The sequence below is a fragment of the Pleurodeles waltl genome, chromosome 7 (assembly GCF_031143425.1).
Source record: "Pleurodeles waltl isolate 20211129_DDA chromosome 7, aPleWal1.hap1.20221129, whole genome shotgun sequence".
Classification (NCBI taxonomy): Eukaryota; Metazoa; Chordata; class Amphibia; order Caudata; family Salamandridae; genus Pleurodeles; species Pleurodeles waltl.
This window is the reverse complement of record NC_090446.1, coordinates 46,248,780-46,269,846: the sequence shown is the minus strand read 5'-3', so window position 1 is coordinate 46,269,846 and position 21,067 is coordinate 46,248,780. Positions and strand designations below refer to the sequence as shown.

At 48.4% G+C, this 21,067-nt stretch overlaps 1 protein-coding gene across 6 annotated transcripts in view; it reads right to left on the bottom strand.

Annotated features, from left to right (window-relative positions):
* The window catches only part of LOC138303601 (rap1 GTPase-activating protein 1-like), a 256,978-nt gene that overhangs the window by 22,284 nt on the left and 213,627 nt on the right, over positions 1-21,067 (bottom strand). For all 6 annotated transcript variants that reach the window (XM_069242891.1, XM_069242892.1, XM_069242887.1 and 3 more), the window contains one exon: positions 14,100-14,219. In XM_069242891.1, coding sequence (XP_069098992.1) covers positions 14,100-14,219 — 120 coding nt within the window. The remainder of the gene's footprint in view (positions 1-14,099; positions 14,220-21,067) is intronic.

Here is a 21,067-nt window from a genome sequence, read left to right as displayed (position 1 = left end):
GGGTGGCAAGAGAAATTCTGCAGCCCATAGGGATCTCCTGAAACCCCAATGTCCTGGGTACCTAGGTACCATATACTAGGGAATTATAGGAGGTGATCAGTATGCCAAATTGGGATGAAATACTGGGTTACCAGTATGCAGTGACAAAATTTAGAAGAGAGCGAGCATAAGCACTGGGATCCTGGCTACCAAGATCCCAGTGGCACAGTCAAACACATTGACATTCAGGCAGAAATTGGGGGTAACATGCCAAAAAGATGCTACTTTCCTACAGTGTATCTGTATAGCTAGAGTCAACAATGTTCCGCTAGAACTATTATGTTTTTTCATCTAGAGTCAACAATATACCACTGTAAGGAGTGTTTGTGTACACCTAGATTCAAGAATGTACAGCTAGAAGGGGTGTATGTGTACATCTAGAGTCAACAATGCCCCAATGTAAGGGGTGTATCTGTACATCTATAGGCAACAATGTACCCCTGGAAGAGGTGTATCTGTATATCTAGAATCAACAATGTTTCGCTGGAACAAGTGTGTTTGTTCATATAAAGTCAACAATGTACCACTGGAAAGGATGTACCTGTACATCTAAAGTGAACAATGCTCCGCTGGAAGGGGTGTATCTGCACATCTAGTGTCAACAATATACCCCTGAAATGGGTGTCTCTGTACATGTCAACACTATACAGCTGGAAGGGGTGTTTTGTACTACTAGAGTCAACAATGTACAACTGGAAAGGGTGTATATGTCCATCTAGAGTCAATAATGTACAGCTAGAAGGGGTATATCTGTACATCCAGAGTCAACAATGTGCAGCTGGAAGGGATGCATCTGTACATCTAGAATAAACACTGTACAGCTAGAAGGGGTGTATTTTTACATCTAGAGTCAACAATGTACCTCTGGAATGGGTGTATCTGTATATCTAGAGTCAACAATGCACAACCGGAAATGGCGTATTGGTACATCAAAAGTGAAACATGCACCTCTGGAAGGGGTGTACCTATACAACTAGAGTAAACAATGTACACCTGCAAGAGGTGTATCTCTACAACTAAAGTCAATAATGTACAGCTCCAAGGCGTATACCTGTATACCTAGAGTCAGTGATCTGCAGCTGGAAGGGGTGTATCAGTGAATCTAGACTCGCAATGCAGAGCTGCGTCGTCCGGTTCAGCTGTGCGCTGACTTCTCGGTCGCAAGGCAGGCTGTGCATCATTTCTGGCAGGCCGTGCATCGATCCAGTAGGCGATGCATAAAATTTTCTGTTGCAAGGCAGGCACTGCATCAAATTTCCACTCGGGAAGCCGGGCTGCGGCCCACGAGTAACATTTTATTTACAGGCCCTGGGCAAATATATTGCACTTTACTAGGGACTTATAAGTAAATAAATATGCCAATTGGGTATGAACCAATGTTAAGGGAGAGAGTACACTTTAGCACTGCTTAGCAGTGGTAAAGTGAGCAGAGTCCTAAAACCAGCGAAAACAGTGTCAGAAAGGTGGAGGGAGGCTGGCAAAATGTTGGGGGATGACCACCCTAAGGCTGTCAGGTCTAACATGTGTCTACCCCAGCTGAAAGTGGGGAGAGCTACCCAACCCCCTGGGAGCTCTCATCACTAAGGTGGAAGAATCTTGAGAGACCATCAGCATTGACGTGGTCAGTCCCCGAGTGATGTTCCACCGTAAAGTCCATCCCTTGTAGGGAAATGGACCACCTCAAAAGTTTAGGATTTTCACCCCTCATCTGCATGAGCCATTTGAGGGGCCTGTGGTCTGTCTGAACCCAGGAGTGATTCCCAAACAGGCATGGTCTCAGCTTCTTCAGTGCACAGACCACATCAAATGCTTCTTTTTCAATGGCACTCCACCTCTGTTCCAGTGGGAATAGCCTTCTGCTAATAAAGTCTACTGGTTGGTCTGTCCTCATTGAGTTGTGCTAGAACTGCCCCTATGCCATGCGCTGAAGCGTCTGTCAGCACAATGAACTCCTAGGAGTAGTCAGGGGCCCTGAGCATGGGTGCTGTGCACATGGCTTCCTTTAGAGGGTGAAAGGCTTTCTGACAAGCCTCTGTCCAAATCAACAACCTGGGTTGCTTTTTGGAAGTTAGTTCTGTTAAGAGGGCCACTATGGTGCCATGACCCTTAACAAACCTACGGTAGTATCCAGTGAGGATTAGGAAGATTCTCACTTCTGTTTGGGTTCTAGATGGTTGCCAGGCCGTGATTGTCTCAATCATGGCCTGGAGGGGTTGCACCTTGCCACCACCTACTAGGTGTCCCAAGTACACCACAGAACCCTGCCCAATATGGCACTTACTGGCCTTGATTGTCAGGCCTATCTGTTGCAGGGCCTGGAGCACCTCTTGGAAGTGGAGCAGGTGTTCCTCCGAACTGGAACTGTAGATGGCAATGTCGTCTAGATAGGTGGAGCGGAACGCCTCCTTCCCAGCCAGGACCCCATTGACCAACCGCTGGAAGGTAGCAGGGGCATTTTTCAACCCAAAGGACATTACTCTGAACTGGTGATGTGCCTCAGGATTGGAAAAAGCAGATTTCTCATTCGTCCCCTCAGTCAAGGTGATCTGCCAGTAACCTGATGTGAGACCAAAGAGTCTGAGGAATTTGGCAGCGCCTAGCCTCTCTACGAGCTCATCAGCTCAGGGGATGGGGTGAGTGTCAGTCTTAGTGACAGAACAGAGACCTCTGTAGTCCATGCAGAACCTAAGTTCTGGCTTGCCACCGGATGCAGCAGCCTTGGGTACCAGCACCACAGGGCTGGACCAGGGACTGCTGGATTTCTCAATAACCCCTAGAGCCAGCATCTTGGCAACTTCCTCCTTGATGCTGGCCTTCACCCTGTCTGACAACCTGTAAATTGTATTCTTTACAGGGGGACTGTCTCCCATGTCAATATCATGGACACACAAGTTGGTGAGTCCAGGGGTGAGAGAAAACAGGGAGGAGTACTGCTCCAACAACTTGTAGCAGTCCCCTCACTGGTCCAGAGTCAGGGAGTCAGAGAGATTGACACCCTCCACTGACCCATCACCTTCTTGAGCATAGAGGAGTTCGGGGAGAGGTTCACTCTTTTCCTCCACAACCTCACCTGTCACCAGAAGCATGTTGACCTCAGTCCTCTCAAAATGAGGCTTCAGTCTATTCACATGGATCACGATTAGGAGGTTCCTAGGGAGTTGGAGGTCCACTAAGTAAGTGGCCTCCCCTTTACGGTTCTTTATCCCAAATGAGCCAGTCCAGTGGTCCTAGAGAGCTCTCGGCTCTCCTGACTCCATCACTCAAACTTTGGGGCACATTTCTACTGTGTTTGCACCGGGTCTGTGTCATTTTTGTTTACGTAAATCCAGCACAAACTTAACTCCATATTTATATTTTGGTGCTAGACATGTCTAGGTCCAAAATATTGGAGTTAAAGTCATTTTTGCCTGCGGAAAACTACCTTGCATCAATGAGATGCAAGTTATGCGTTCCCAGGCAAAAATGACTCTAAGGCCCTAGCGCCTTATTTATTCTCCCATGCAAGAATCACGCACAGGGGGAGGGAAAGTAAAAAAAATGGTGCAAAGCTTGCTTTGGTCAGGAACGCCATGGAATAAGCCCACAGGTGCCCTCCCCAGGCCCCAGGGACACCCCCATCCACACCAGAGGGACAGCGGACGATGGGGGATCCCATCCCAGGAAAGTATAGGTAAGTGCAGGTAAGTATTTATTTTTTAAAGTGCCACTGGGGGCCCTGAAAGGGCCCCCCCTACATGGCAGTGGGTGCAGTGGCCATGCACAGGGGACCCTGGTCCCCTGTGCCGGCCATTGCGGTGGTGGGAATGACTCCTGTCTTTTCTAAGACAGGAGTCATGTGGTATGGATCGTTTTGCATCAGAAAAAGACTATAGGCAAGTTAGAGTCATTTCTTTTACTTTAACCTGCCTAATGTCATTTTTTGGTGCAAAACCCCCTTCTTCCATACTGCCAGCCCCAACTGACTAATGTTATTTTTTTTACGCTAGCCTACCCTTTGCACCGGCTTGCACCATTCCATAAATATGGTCCCCGGCTGGTACACAGAAATGGTGCAAGCCAGGGCTAAACTTTTTGGTGCAAAATTGCGTTATTGCAGTTTTGCACCAAAAAGTATAAATCAGGGCCTTTGTCTCCAGGCTGAAACTCCAGCAGGGCGGCCTTCTGGTCGTACCAATGTTTCATAACCTCTTGACTGGCCTCGAGGTTGCTCCTGGCATTTTTCCAGAAACAATGCATCTGGTTGTGGAGAGCCAACATGTAGCTGACCACTTCCTGGGTGGGTTTCTTGGGAGCTTTCTCTAACCCCTCTTTCACAATGCTTAGGGGTCCCCTGACAGGGTACCTGTAGAGAAGCTCAAAGGGACTGAAGCCTACCCCCTTCAGGGGTACCTCTCTATAAGCAAAGAGAAGGCATGACAAGAGAATGTCCCACTTGCTTCCCATGCCCTCGGAGGCCTGTGATCCTTTCAAGGGCTTGTTGAATCTCTCCACAAGACCATTGGATTGAGGATGATAGGGGGTCGTAAACCTGAAGGTCACCCCACACGCATCCCATATGGACTTCATGTATGCAGACATGAAGTTTGTGCTTCTGTCAGACACAATCTCCTTTGGGAACTCCACAAAGGTAAAGATCCCCATCAGAGTTCTGGTCACCACCCCTACAGTCACCATCCTCAGAGAGATTGCCTCTAGGTAGCAGTTGGCATGTTCGCCAAAACCAGGATAAACCTGTTGCCTAGAGCACTTTTGGGGTCCAATGGACCAATGATGTTGATGCCCACCCTTTCAAAGGGGGTGCCAATGATGGGGAGTAAGCCTTTTCTCTGTCTTTCCACTGGCCTAGCAGGTGGGACAGGACCTACAGAATGCATCTGAGGCTGTTCGCATTTGAGGCCAATAGAAGTGGGTGACAAGCCTGGCAAAGGTCTTGTCCTGCCCTAAATGTCCTGCCAGGGGAATGTCATGAGCCAGGCCCAGTAGGAAGGCCCAGTAACACTAGGAGACCACCAGCAAAAGTGCTGCCCCAGCCTCCAGTACCTTAGGCTCACTGTAAAGGAGTTGATTCTCGAAATAGATAAGGTGATAAGGTGATCCCCAGAGGCTTCACCTGCTGCTTGGGCTGAGGTCTGTTGCCTCAAACCCTCAAGAGTGGGGCACTCTTTCTGCGCCTTGTAGAATTCTTCACTGATGGGCCCAGCCTCAACTTGCCAGCCAGACATCAAGCTCGGGTAGGTCACCTAGGGCAGCAAGGTCTTCCCTGGCTTGTTCAGGGGCCTCCTCCTCAGGGACCCCATAAACTTCCGTGGGAACTACCCCCACCCCTTGCCCCTCTCCTTGGCATCTGTCTGGGCCATACTTCAAGGCTCCAGACGCCCTTGACTCCCCTCCGATGCAGCCATGGACCTTGTGGTCATGCAGACCCACTCAGGCAATCCCATCATCTCCAAGTGAGACTTTAGCTCTACATCCCTCCAGGTAGTGTGCTCAAGGTCATTGCCTAAAAGACAATCTACAGGCATGGCAGGACTCACATCTACTTTCAGAGTACCCGAGAACCCCCCCCACTCAGAGGGAACCAGAGCTACCAGTAGTGACTCTGACTTGGTGGAATGTGTTCAGTAGGCCCTTCCATGCTGACACCAGCTGATCCCTGACAGTAGTCATGGTGGCTCCTGTGTCACACAGAGCCTCCAACCCGTGGCCCATTAATGGTGACCCACTGCCTATACTTTGAGGTATTTGCAGGCATGTGGGCTTTTGCCACCATTTCTGCATCCCCAGGGACACTAGGGTTACCTCTATCTGTTCCCCAAAACTAACTGGGACTACCTCCTCCCCGAGATCTACACTAGCCAACCCAGGTGTCTGCCCTCCAGTGGGGGGCTGTACCCTCTTGGCACACCTCGACTCGCCCTTAGAGTGACCATACTTAGCGTACTCTGTGCATTGAGGTACACACCTCCCTGTCGTACTGTCAAAGAACCTCTTCCTTTTAGAATCAGACTGGAACTTGTTACCACTATTCCCTCAATAATTATTTTGGGGGCCTTTTGAGAACTTCTTATTTTTTAATTTTTCTTCCTCCTTTTCTTCTGTTGCGGACCCTGACCACCTTTGTGGGTGTCCCCCGAGATACCCTTTTGGACACTCTGGTGTTAGCCCAGAGGTCCTCCTCCTCAGCAAGCTTCCTGGGATCAGTCAGCGTACTGTCAGATAGGTGCTAGCGCAACTCTGTAAAGCAATTACTGAGCATACTCTCTCTCAGGATTAAATTGTGCAAACTCATGTAATCATTCACGTTACTGCCCCGCACCCAACCATTCAGTGCCTTACTAGAAAAGTCACAAAAGTCTACCCAGGTATGGTTGGAGAGCTTGGTACTGTCCCTGAATCTTTGGCGATACTTTTCAGGAGTCAGTCCAAATTTGGCTGTCAAAATGGCTTTCATAGGGCCATTCTTGTTCAGATCCCCAACCTCTAGTGTAAGAAGTTGGTTTCTCCCAAGTATTGGCACGTGTTTCCATTTATCAAGGTCATCTCCCACCACATAACTTGGCACAACATCCTTGGGTATACAAACCTTTTTGTCTCCAGAAGGTCCTGTATGTATGCTGCCACCATCACTGCTAGACTCAGACTTCCTAGACTTGAGCTCCAGCTCTTTCAGACTCAGTTCATGAGCTAAGATGAATTTCTTTTCAGCCAAGATCCTTTCAGCCTCAGCTTGTTTGGCTTCTTTCTCAGCCTCTCTCTCTGCACTCCTCACCTCTGCCTCTATTTTTAATCTTGACAACTGCAGCTGGAATTCACTCTCCTCCCTCCTTTCCTCTGTGATCAGGCCGTGACTTGAGGCACTGCTCCCTGGTTTAGGAGGGGACAAAAATCCAGGGGTGTCATCCGCAACTGCTGTTGCCAAATCCTCTGGAGAGCCACTCACTTTCTTTTCCAACTCAAAATGCTCGTGTGGTTAGGCTTCTGTCCAGTCCCTCAGCACTTTTGGTACTCCTCCTTCTTGGAGGCTCCCCGGTAGGTACTCCCATCCCCTTGCAGAACCCTTGCAGCTGGCTGACAGTGTATGCCTCTAGCATGGATAGGTCAAACTCTCAAGCTCCTCCTTGAGACCCAGCCAGAGACATGATGTATAGGATACTGATCAAAGATTGTCAAGCAGAGAAATTGCAATAAAAAAGAGAACAATTCAGATTGACCTTTAACTGTGGGTAGGTAGTGTACACGTAGCTATTGTATGTCACGGCACAAACACAAGTCCTATCCTTACCGCTGATCACCAATGTTAGAAATGGGTTGGCAGAGGTATACACCCTTGTCCAGGTAGGGACCACAATCCTAGTCAGGCTAAGTAACACACAATCCAAATTATCCTCTGCCCACCCTCTGGTAGCTTGGCACTGAGCAGTCAGGCTTAACTTAGAAGGCAATGTGTAAAGTATTTGTGCAATATATAAAATAATGACACAGTGAAAACACCACCAAAATACATCAAACAGCATTAGAAAAATAGATAATATTTATCTGAATAAAACAAGGTAAACATTACAAAGATTCAATAAGCACAAGTTGAAATATCAGTTTTGCAAGATTTAAAAGAGTTTTAAATACTAGAAATCAACAGTTATCCCTTGGTTACACAAAGTATCTGGTTTGCGTCAAAAATTGCATGCACTGAGACCGCAGAGGATGAGATACGTGGAAAAATAATGGGTGCGTCAGATTTTCTGACACGGCACAGACGTTGCGTTGTTTCTTTTCACATTGCAGGGGGCTTGCATCATTTTTCACAACGCAGTCTTGGTTCCTCACTGCGATTAGGGGATCTTTTTGACACATAGGGATGATGAGGGGAAATCTTTGACATGCTGGAAGAAGGCACAGCCGTTGTGTTGATCCAGTAAGCGATGCGTTGAATTTTCCTTTGCAAGGTAGGCACTGCATTCAATTTCTACTCGGTAATTTGTGCTGTGTCGTTCCGTTTTGTTTGTGTGGCGAATCTCAGTCAAAAGGCAGGTTGTGCTTTGTTTCCAGCAGGCCGTGTGTCGATTTTCAATGCACAAGGAGTTTCCTGAACAGTTGAAGTCTTTTTGGCCCTGAGACTTCGGAAAACAGGAGGCAAGCTCAATCCAGGCCCTTGGAGAGCATTTCTCAGCAAAGTCAGAGGCCAGCAGGACAGCAGTGCAACAGCAGGGCAGCAGTCCTTTCATAGCAAAGCAGTCCAGATGAGCCCTTTGGGCAGCCAGGCAGTTCCTCTTGGCAGATTGCAGGTGTAGGTCCAGAAGTGTATGAGTTAGTGGGGTCATGGATCCAGTTTATATACCGAAAAATGCCTTTGAAGTTGGGGGGGACTTCAAAAGGTTATTTTGAAGTGCAAAAGTTCCCCTTTCAGTACAGTCCTGTCTGCCAGAGTCTCAGTAGGGGGTTTGACAGTCCATTGTGTGAGGGCAGGCCACTGGCCTTTGAAATGTAAGTGTCAGGCCCTCCACCCTTCCAGTCCAGGAAGACCCATTCAATATGCAGATGAGTGCAGTCGAGACTGAGTGTCTTGTGTTTGTGGTTGTCTGGGTGAAATGCACAAGGGAGCTGTCAACCAGCCCATCCCAGACGTTGATTGGAGACAAGCTGTAAGGCACAGATGGCTTTAAAGTACAGAGAAATGCCCACTTTCTAAAAGTGGCATTTCTAAAATAGTAGTATAAAATCCAACCTCACCAATAAGCAGGATTTTCTATTACCATTCTGACTATAGTAAATATGATCTGGTTACCCCTTTCAGGTCAGAATCTACCACTCAAGAAGTATATGAGGGCAGGCCTAATGCTAGTCTATCAAAGGAGCAGGTCTCACCATAGTGGAAAATGAATGTAAACGTTTTCCACTACCAGGACATATAAAACACACATGTACATGTCCTGCCTTTTACCTACATAGTACCCTGCCTTATGGGTTCCTAGGGCCTATTTTAGGGGTGACGTTTATGTAGAAAAAGGGGAGTTTAAGGCTTGGCAAGTACGTTTAAATGCCAAGTAGAAGTGGCAGTGAAACTGCACACACAGGCCATGCAATGGCAGGCCTGAGATGTGGTTAAGTGTCTACTTGTGTGGGTGGCACAATCAGTGCTGCAGGCCCACTATTAGCATTTCATTTACAGGCCCTGGGCAGATTTAGTGCACTTTACTAAGGACTTATAAGTAAATTAAATATGCCGAGTAGGTATGGACCAATGTTACCATGTTTAAGGGAGAGAGCATATACACTTGAGTACTGGTTAGCAGTGGTAAAGTATGCAGAGTCCTAAAACCAGCAAAAATTCAGGAAAGTGGAGGGAGATAGGCAAAAAGTTGGGGGATGACCACTCTACGGTTGTCAGTTCTAACATATCTGTAAATCTAGAGACAACAATGTACCCCTGGAAGAGGTGCATCTGTACATCCAAAGTCAATGATGTACATATGCAGGCAGTGAATCTATACATCTAGAGTCCCCAATGTACAGTTAGAAGGGTTATGTTTGTTCATCTAGAGTCAACAGGGCACCACTGGAAAGGGTGTATATGTAAATCTAAAGTCAACAATGCACTGCTGGAAGGGGTGTGTCTGTACATCTACAATCAACAATGTACAGCTGGAAAGGGTGTCTCTCTACATCTAAAGTCTATAATGTACAGCTGGAAAGGTTGTCTCTGTACATCTAAAGTCTATAATGTACAGCTGCAAGGGGTGTACCTGTACATCTACAGTCAATGATGTATTGGTTTAAGGGGTGTATCTGTACATCTAGAGTCAGCAAGGCATCGCTGGAAGGGGTGTATCTGTACATATAGAGTCAACAATTCACTGCTGGAAGAGGTCTGACTGTACATCTAGAGTAAAAAATGTACAGCTAGAAGGGGTATATCTGTAAGACAAGCATTGCCATACACAGCTGGAAGGGGTGCATTTGTAGATCTATTGACACTATAAAGCTGAACTGGGACGTATCCGTACTTGTAGCACCAACAATATACCTGAACAGAGTGTATCCCCACTTCTAGCTTCAACAATATACAGTTGGAAACAGTCTATCTGTACATCTAGCGTCAACAATATATGATTGCAAAGGGTGTATCTGTACATTTAGCTTCAGCAATACACAGCTGGAAAGGTTGATCTTCTACATATGTCAACAACAATATAAAGATGAACAGGTTGTATCTTTACTATTAGCATTAAAGATATTCCACTGATCAAGGTGCATCTGTACTTCCACTGGAAGGATGCATCTGTTTTTAGCCTCAGCATTACACAGCTCAGATGGGGTATATCTGTAAGTGTTGAATCAACAATACCCAGCTGGACAGGTTGTGTCTGTAAGTCTAGCTTCAACAATGCAACACTAGAAAGGACGTGTCTATGAGTCTAGCATCAAAAATACAATGCTTGAAAGGGTGCACCTGTAAGTCTACCATCAACAATGCACCACTGAAAGGGATTTGTCTGTAAGTCTAGCATCAACAATACACAGCTAGAAAGGGTGTGCCTGTAAGTCTAGCATCATCAATACGCAGCTCGTAAGGGGCATGCCTGTATGTCTTGAATCAAAAATGCACAGCTGGAAGGGACGTGTCCGTAAGTCTATCCTCAATGAAGCACAAAAAGAAAGGGTCTGTAAGTCCTGCATCAATAGCACATAGCAGGAAAGGTTGAGGTGTTTCCTTCCCCTCTATGGGGAATGGTTATCAAACATTTGTAGTCATAATTTCTATGTCCCTTGAGGTGGATTGGTGATCCAAAGGCATAGCTTGTTTAAATGCCAGTTACAAACATGGTGCTAAAATAAATGAATGAGAGTAAAAGACATAGGCCCTCATTATGGGCCAGATTTAGCAAGCGTTTTGCATGGTGCAAACAGCGAAATTCGCTGTTTGTGCCATGCAAAATGCACATTGCGATGCCCATTCCCATTTTGCAAGTCGGTAACCTGGTTACCAACTTGCAAAATGGGAATGCGACTCGCAAATAGGAAGGGGTGTTCCCCTTCCTATTTGCGATTTGCATTGCGATGTAGAATTGCTTTGTGACCGCGGTCGCAAAGCAATTCACAGTTAGCACCCATTTCAAATAGGTGCTAACCCATTTGCAGAAGGGAAGGGGTCCCATGGGACCCCTTCCCCTTTGTGAATGGCCCTGAAAAATTTTTTCAGAGCAGGCAGTGGTCCTATGGACTACTGCCTGCTCTGAAAAAATGAAACACAAACGTTTCATTTTTTCGTTTGTGTTGCAACTCGTTTTCCTTTAAGGAAAACAAGCTACAATACAAAAAAAAACTGCTATATTAAAAAGCAGTCACAGACATGGTGGTCTGCTGTCTCCAGCAGGCCACCATACCTGTGAGTGCTGCGAATCGGAAGTGAGTCGTAAATAGCAACCCAACTCATTAATATTAATGAGGTGGGTCTTTGCGACCCCCTTCCGATTCACAGATGGTGTCAGGGACACCATCGAGCATCTGATTTTGCGACTCTCAAATTGCTAATCGCTCAGACCCGCAATTTGAGAGTCGCAAAATCGGATTTTCCTACATCTAGCCCTTAGTAATTGGCGGTAAAATCTGCTTACTGCCGTGGAATCGGCCGCCAGAAGACAGTCGCCGCGGCTACCAGGTGTCCGCTGTATTATGGCCACAGCTGGATTTCTGCCAGAAGGATGGCGAAAATACGGATGTGGCCATGTCGGCGGATGGTGGTAAGGTGGCCGATAATACGGCCTGGCGGTGTTCTGCTGGCGGATGCTGCTGGTGGCAGCAGCGCCCGGTCCCTTGTCCTGCGGGAGGGCCCCCTAAACACAGGTAAGTGGGTGCTCCAACAGGGGAAGGGGGTGGGAGGTGTTGTGTGGGGTGTGTGTGAATGTTTGTGCGTGCGTGTATGCGTGTGTGTGTTCTGTTTTGAATGTGTGTGCATGTATGGAGGTGTGAGTGCGTATATGTTGTGGTCTGTGAATGAGTGTCTGCGTCTATGTATGAAAGTGTGTGCGGATGTATGTGTGAATGGATGTATGCATGCGTGGATGAATGTGGAACTGGGTGTGTGCATGTGTGTGTGCGTGTGCGAATGGGGGAGAATGTAGGGGGGGTTTGGAGAGGAAGGGGGCTGGGGGGGAGTTTTGAGAGGGGGGGTGGGGCTGGGGAAGACCTCTATCAGTGACAGGGAACGGATTCCCTGTCACTGATAGTGCCTACCGCCATGGTTTTCGTGGCGGTAAGGGAACCAGGGAAACCATGGTGGTAGGCGGGGTCATAATCCCGCAGGCAGTATAGAGACGGCCACCTGGCTGGAGATTGATATCACCAGCCCGCCGTGGCGGTCGCTGTGGTATATTGGCGGTTTGGCTTCAGCCAAACTGTCAATGTCATAATATGGTGGAAAGTACCGCCAACCTGTTGGCAATACTTTCCACCATATTACTGCCGACTGCCAGGGCCATAATGAAGGACATATTTTTGTTTCTCCTGGGAAGTCAGTAAGTATCGCTCAGGTGTGTTTTGTGCATATTCTGGTTGTTTTTAGAACAACTTATAAATCATTTTCTGATTCTATATGTAGCCTCGCCAATGAGGAAGCAGTGGGGAACTGAGAGCTGCGTCATGCTTGTTTGCCTTTTCCCTTCACTAGTCTCCATGTATCTGCACTACCTCTGTTCATCTGTAAAAGGATCACTGCTCAATACTGGGGTCTGGGAGAGGACAAGGAAATGATAAGTTCTGGGTGGGCTCTACACTGTGCAGATCAGCAGATGTCTCAGGGAAGGCCTCGACGACAGATATACAATAGTGAGCAAGTGTTATCAAAGTGAGGATCCTCTTTCAAGTGCATGCATTACACCGGGGCACTTGGGGCCAAAGTACACAGTGCACAATCGAGAGTGCGCACGCAGGTGCCACACTCTTACTAGCTGAAAGGTAACTCCTCGTCCTCTCTTGGGACTTTGTTTGGTGAGTGGTTTGGCTGATGGGAATTGATGGGTTGCTTTGTTTCTACTTTTTTGCATCCCATTTAAGACTGTGCCAGAGTTGCAGAATAGGAAATACAGATTACAAAATCTGACCCACATTGCTGAAAATAAACGCTTAGATGCTTGCAAATTACCAAGTACCTAACCCTGACTGGGGGTGGGCAAAGAATTCCGCTCCACCAGCGGAGTTCACAGAGTTTACACCCCCTCCCACTCCACACTCCGCGGTTCGTGAAGTACACACAAAGCAGAGTTTTTTCTCTTGCTCGCTCTCTCCAACGTTACATTGGTGGACATGAGTGAGAGAAATCGCTAATTTGGTGAGCAAGATTTCTGAACGTGAGCGGTCGCAGTAGGCCGCAACCACTCACTATGGGAAAGCTTCTGCTCGCATTGAGGAAGCTGCAGCTCAAGTAGAAAATCTACTTGAGCGGCAAAAAGAAGTTAGCGCCCTCCGACACTCCATGTGATTCAGTTTGCGCTGATTTTACAGCGCAGAGAAAGTCCCGCTCTGAAAAACAGCGCACCTTACCAAAACTCCGCCACTTGCGGAACTCCACATAGCAAGGCAGAGTTTTTTCAGCATTTTGTGGAGTTCCGCGTAGCGCAGCTACTCGAACTCTGCCCAGGCCTAACCCTGACCCTAGCCCTTGAACTAACTATAGCCATTGAAACTAACCCTAGTCCTCAGCCTAACCACAGCCCTGAGCACAGCCCTAGCCTTGAATCTAAAACCAGCCCTGAACTAAACTAGAGGCCTGAAGCAAAGACCCACCCTGAAGCTAACCCTAGCATTCGGCTTGGTCCTAACTCTAGCCCTGAACCTAACGTGTGTGCTGGACCTAATCCTAGACCACAGCCTAAACCTAGCTCTGGAGCTAAGCCTTGACCCTAACTCTAGCCGTAACCTAAGACTTACCTCAATACTTATCTCACAATATAGGTGAAGACGCTAATATTACTTCTATGCCTTCATCCTGATGATATTTTGAACATAATATTTCAAACTCAACATTCTTGGGGTGCGCCTCCACAATCAGGGGATTCGCTGCTTACCGATTCTTTCGGTTTGGGATCTCAGGAGAGCTGGGGCTGGAGGAGCCATCAGACTTCTCAAAGATACTCGAAGGGCCATCGAGGCCTTTGTGGAGCCGGTCACTGATCTCCCCCTGGGAACTAGAGAGGAAAAAGAAGTGTCTGTAAAGTTCAAATGTTACAGGAAAATTCCAAAGCATCCTCCGAGCACTGCATGATTTAGGTGACATACACAATGGTCTTCTGGGTCAGTTGTCAACAGTAAAAGTCACAGAGTTTTAATTTCACCCAAAGCTGTGAAGTTTTAGAGGAAAGGGACAGCAGGAGCATCCTAGCACCAGTGAGATCCTGGCTACGGTCTTGCTCGTAGAACCGTGGAGGATTCAGCCCTGTTTCCCAGGTCCATGAGTGATGTGCTGCTCCAGTCCAGCTTTTTACTTAGAATTCTGGGACTTCTTGTCCTGTTTATTCCCTGTTAAAACAGGACTAAAAGTCCCAGAATTCAACTAAAAAAACTGGACTTGAACAGCACACCATGCATGGACCTGGGAAACTTGGCAGCTATGATGATTGAGGCTGAGACCAAAGTAACAACACCACATGCCTGTTCCTAGAACTCTAAGGGCGAGTTTCCTAGTATATCACACAGTGCAGAGCTGCAAACAAAATTATGCCATGTGAAAGGGAGAGAGCAGATCAATACCATATCCACTCAGATATGACCCTGTTGTTCTTTTCCAAACCTTTGGCACTCTTTGGGGCTGCATAGTACCACACACCAGAGTGCAAAGGTATTTGTGTGTGAGTGTGTTGTACATAATGAATAAATTATGTTTTCTACTGGAAGATTACCCTTAAAGTACAATATGCTACGTTAAGACATAGTTTAAAACTTTTCACACTTTGGATTGTATGTATGTTGTACAGTGGAGCCAGCCCACACGAAGAGTTTGAAACATCTTGGGGGGGGGGGGGGGGGGGGGGAGAGGGGAACGTTTTCCTACTTTGCCCCTCCCTCAAGGAGGATTCATTTTCGGTGTAAAGTCTTACCTACCATTAGTAGACAGGTTTTTAAATCAAAAACCCTGCGACGTAGGGTAAGAGTGCCCTTGTACCACTCATGGGGTACTCCCTTTTACTTAAAGTAGCAGAAAGTAGCACAATATACCACTTTGTGTTACGTTAGGCAACTTTCCAGATTAAAAAGTGATGTGCAGGAATCCTTAAACACTTTGCTCTATTTTGTCTCACTCATGGTGACTTTGCACCCTCAAAAAGGGGCATATTTACAAGCCCCTTGAGCCGCCCTAACATCATTTTTTTTACACTAAGGAGGTGTTAAGGAGGCCTTTCTCCTGCGCCGTATTTACAAAGTGGTGCTACTTTGTAAACCCTTGTGCCACATTATGCCTGCACAAGGCATAACGTATGCAAGGGTGGCGTTACGTCGCAGGGAGGCCTGAAAAAATGCACAGTGAAATTTACATTTCAGTGTTCCATTTTTTCCATCATTTTTAGCACCTGCTCAGAGCAGGCGTTAAATGACGCACCCATTTTAATCAATGGGCCTCCCTGTATTTTGCTGCACTACCGTCAAAATCTGACGGTAGTGCAGGGAAGCACCACAATAGCATCAAAAGTGCTGACGCTATTGTGCTGACGCCTGCCATGGTACGGCAGTACGGCATAAATACGGTGCAACCATGTCGTAAGAGGGGCAGGGCCGACGCAAGAACAGTGAAAAGTGTAAACTCCCAAAGCACACGCTCAACATGTAAGGAACGCCACCTGGGTCCTTACACATCCGTCATATACTTTGGGGGCCCTATTGAAAGACTTGAGGGACATCACAGGAAAACAGCAACGCATGCGCCACCAGCCGCCTGTGTGCGAGTCAAACTGAGGTCAGTTATGAGCACTGAGTACTCCTAGTATGTATGTGAGTGCTGGTCCGCCCCATACGTACAGGGCTCCTGCTGCACATGCAGATTTCTGGAGCCAGCCCATAGGAACGGCTGGTTGGCAGACAGAGTTTGCTCATTCAGGCCCATATTTATACTTTTTGGCGCACAACTGCGCCAATGCAGTTGTGCGTCAAAAATTTTACCGCCGGCTAACGCCATTCCAACGCGCCATGCGGGCGCCTTATTAATGGAATAACGTTAGCCGGCGCTGCGGACTGGTGTGTGTCAAAAAAAATGACTGACACCAGGCAGCGCCGGCGTATGGGAAAATGGGGGTTGTGCGTCCAAAAATGGTGCAAGTCAGGTCTGAGGCAAAATTCAGGCCTCAAACCGGATTTGCGCCATTTATTTTGACACCCAACCTCCATTGACATGACTCCTGTCTTAGCAAAGACAGGAGTCATGCCCCCTTGCCCAATGGCCATGCCCAGGGGACTTATGTCCCCTGGGCATGGTCATTGGGCATAGTGGCATGTAGGGGGGCCCAAATCAGGCCCCCCTATGCCACAAAAAAAAATAGGAAAAAAATACTTCCCTGAACTTACCTTTACTTCCCTGGGATGGGTCCCTCCATCGTTGGGTGTCCTCCTGGGGTAGGCAAGGGTGGCAGGGGGTGTCCCTGGGGGCAGGGGAGGGCACCTCTGGGCTCCTTCCGAGCCCACAGGTCCCTTAACGCCTGCCCTGACCCAGGCGTTAAAAAACGGCACACATCAGGCTGTGCGCCGTTTTTTGAGGCCTACCCCCTCCTGTGTGGCAAAATGACACCAGAGTATAAATAAGGGGCACAGGCCTTAAAGTAATTTTTTGGAAGGGAGCGCCTACCTTGCATACAATTAACGCAAGGCTGGTTCCCCCTTCCAAAAAATGACACACATGGTGGAATTTTGACGCCCGCGGGGTCGGGCGTCAAAGTATAAATATGGGGCAGGGTTTGCGCTGATTGTGCGTCAAAATTTTTGACGCACATTCGGCGCAAACAGAGTATAAATATGCCCCTCACTGTACTAAAAGTAGGCTGTCATTCCAGTAATAATCTTCATTCTAGGCATCCAACAGCGCCATGCAGTGCACGGCCACCAGGTGGCGCTCCTGTTCCACAGTCTGCCTGCCTTTTGCAGTCTTTGCGCACGGATTCGGTCCATGCATATGCTTTGGAGTACTGATTCCAACACACACCTGATTCTATAGCAGGACCGGAGGCGAGGATTATGCATATCTTTCTTCACTTTTTATTAATCAGCAAGTTCAAAGTTAAACACAAAATTAACAGAAAAACTACAAGTTCCATGTAGCCGCCGCCATGGAAAACCAGTATCCAATGAGGTTCCTCCTTTCACGCTGGTATAAATATCCTCAGCTGCGACACACTTCCTCTTTCTTCACTGCTCCGTCAGATAAGTGCCTTTACTGCCTCCGTTTAAATTTGCTCTTGGCTTTGTGTTTGCTTTGCTTGGCGCGTTATTGCCTTTTGTTTCGACTGTGGTAGCAACGAGTGTTGCTACGGGTGTGTGCTCGACTCGGAACACGCGTTCCGCTCGAGCGCTTTGACTTTTGCATTTTTCCGTTTAGGCTGTTGTAGCAACGAGCGTTGCTACGAAGGTGCTCGGAACACGCGTTCCGCTCGAGCGCCTTTATTTTCATTACTTTCAGTCTTCTCCACACGCGTCGCACCCGACAGAGGACGCGCGTGTTTTGTTTTACGCATTCTTTTCATTCTTTGTCTACACACGCGTCGCACTCGACTGAGGGCGCGCAGTGTTTGTTTAAAGCGTGTTTGAGCGCTCGGGTGTTCTGAACACTGGGCGCTCGGTTTGTGGATTTATTTCTTCCATATTTTTCAACACCTCTGTGTTTTTTGCTGTTCCCTACCCCGTGACACCTGTTGGTCGGTAATACCCCCGAGGGGAAGACATTTTTGTTTATAATTGTGATTTTCTTGACAGAGGGGGTAGGGAATTACCCTTTATATATTTTTAATAGGGTGTAATTCTCTGTCACATTATTGTGCTTCGTCTGAACCTCAGCATGCAATCCTCTCAGGAACATGAGTCTTTTGCCAACATGTCCCCAGGTGAGGGTCCCTCTCACCGTACCATTCCCCCAGGGGTGGACGCTTTGTTCTCGCAAGCGATTTCGCACGCTTTGGCCCCTCTTAGGGAGACCGTAGCTGAAGTCACAGAACAGGTGTCCAAGGATACGGGCATGTTTGGCGTGACGGGAGCGGAGGGTGATACATCTACCCTTCCGGCTCCCAAGAATAGGCGCAAACGCGACGCGGGGCACCTGGAGGATAGCGATTTTTTATCACACTCCAAGAGTGCGTGCGCGCATACGCGTTTACCCTCCCGGGAGGGTCGATTGCCCGGAGTAATGGGTGACATGCTTCACCATCTATGGAACCCTGATTCAGGTTCACCTAAAGGCATCATGGGTGGTTCAGACGAGGATTCCTCATCTTTGGACGATGACTCAGGTCGCCCTTGGCGTCCTAATGCTACCCTACCGGATCCTTCTGACCCTGGGGATTCTGACTCAGATATGTTTGAACCGGAGGGTATCTACCATCCACGTTCCTCTGAGTGGCGGCCAGACCTCAAGGTTGCGGAGTATGTCGCCAGTAAAATTAGGCAACCCTTGGACAAGGAAGTGCGTGCTCGTTTACGGGCCGAATGCCCACGCCCATCTTTATCAGATAAGGTCGCTTTTACTCCGGATATAGACCCGAAAATTTGTACATTTTTTGCAAAATACACTAAAGGTCCCAAGAAGGGGATAGATCGCTCCTGGAGGGCATGCCAGGACAAGCTTCTCGATGTGTTGGGACCCCTCACGCAGATAATTCAATTGGCAGAACGTGCCAAACATTCTAACACTCCCCTTCAAACGGACATTGTCGCAGGATGGGCCCAGAGAGCTGTCTGTCTACTGGGCAATGCGAACTGTGCCATTTCGGCAGAAAGGCGCAGGTCTCTATTAATTAAAATTGACCCCAAATTGGGAGAACTTTCAAACTCGGAGGCAGGGGCTATTGCCCAAGGCAATTTATTTGGTGACCCTTTTGTAAAAGAATTGGGTACATTCGTTGCTAATTTTTCGGCTCTGGATAAGGCTCAGTCATCCATTAAAAAGATTTTTCCCAGTAAGGTTTTTGGCGGGGCCGGACGAGGCAGGGGTCGCTCTTCCGGCCGTCCTTACCAACAAGGCCCCGGTTCCTTCCGAAACAACGGTTGGCATGATGGCCGACAGGGAACGTTCTTCCCCAACAGAGGAAGGGGAAAAGGCAGAGCTTCCAGAACCGCACGTGGAGCAGCCAATGCCCCAGGAGGTCCCTCTGGTAAGGCTTATCCCTTTTTCCCCTCGAAATTTCGGAGGGAGATTGCGGTATTTCAAGACCAACTGGAGACGTATTACATCAGACGCTTGGGTGCTACAGACAGTGTCGGGGTTTCAAATTGAATTCTGGGGTACCCCAATTCAAGGGAAACTGCCACCACCGATAGTGTTTTCTGCAGCAGACTGCGAACTCATAGATTAAGAAGTTCAGGATCTTCTGGACAAGGGCGCCATAGCCTTAACTTCCCGGCACCCCAGGGGTTTTGTAAGCAACATCTTCTTAGTAGAAAAAAAGGACAAGGGTTTTCGGCCTGTTATCAATCTTCGAGCATTCAACGAATGGGTTGTTTACAGGCATTTCAAAATGGAAGGTATTCATTTGCTCCGCGACCTCCTTCTTCAGGGGGACTGGATGGTGCGCCTAGATCTAAAGGACGCATACCTCACCGTCCCTATTTTTCCCCCTCATCGCAGATTCCTTCAATTCATCTGGAACGATCAGGTATTCAAATTTACCACTCTCCTGTTCGGTCTCTCGTCGGCACCGTGGTGCTTTACCAAACTCCTCAAACCAGTGGTGGAAACACTGAGGTTGCAGGGCATACGGCTCATCATTTACCTGGACGACATCCTTTTATTGGATCAATCCAGGTCTCAACTTTTATCCAATATGAACACAACTATTGCTCTTTTTCAGGATCTGGGGTTTGTAATCAACCAACAAAAATCGGAACTCTCTCCGACCCAATCGTTAATCTTCCTAGGTTTTCTCATAGATTCTCGTTCGGCATCCCTCAGTCTTCCGACGACAAAGATATCCAAGATAAAGAAGGAACTGAGGAAAGTCCTTCAGCGAAACAGGATTTCTCTACGTCAATTAGCCCGAGTGGTCGGCCTGCTTTCCTCCTCAGTTCAGGCCATCTTTCCAGGTCCCCTACACTACAGAGCCCTACAGCGCCTGAAGGCCTTCCACCTTCGCTGAGGGGTGACTTATTCCGAACTCATCTCCCTATCTCAGGAGGCGAGGATGGAATTACATTGGTGGCTGGACCACATGGAAGCATGGAATGGCAGAGCCATTTTCGGAGCAGCCCCGGATCTGGTGATAGAGTCAGACGCCAGTCGCCAGGGATGGGGGGCTCGATGCGGGGACATTTTGTTTGGGGGACGCTGGACCCCACAGGAGCTCACCATGCATATCAATTGTCTGGAGCTCCTGGCAGGATCGTTTGCGATCAAGTCCCTAACGAGAGACAAAGGGGGTGATTCTGACCCCGGCGGTCTTAGACCGCCGGGGCCAGGGTCGGCGGGAGCACCGCCGACAGGCCAGCGGTGCCCCGCAGGGCATTCTGACCGCGGCGGTAAAGCCGCGGTCAGACCGGCAACACTGGCGGTCTCCCGCCAGTGTACCGCTGCCCTGTTGAATCCTCCAAGGCGGCGCAGCTAGCTGCGCCGCCGAGGGGATTCCGACCCCCCCTACCGCCATCCAGTTCCCGGCGGTCCGCCCGCCGGGAACCGGATGGCGGTAGGGGGGGTCGCGGGGCCCCTGGGGGCCCCTGCAGTGCCCATGCCACTGGCATGGGCACTGCAGGGGCCCCCGTAAGAGGGCCCCTACAGGTATTTCACTGTCTGCTTGGCAGACAGTGAAATACGCGACGGGTGCAAATGCACCCGTCGCACCTTCCCACTCCG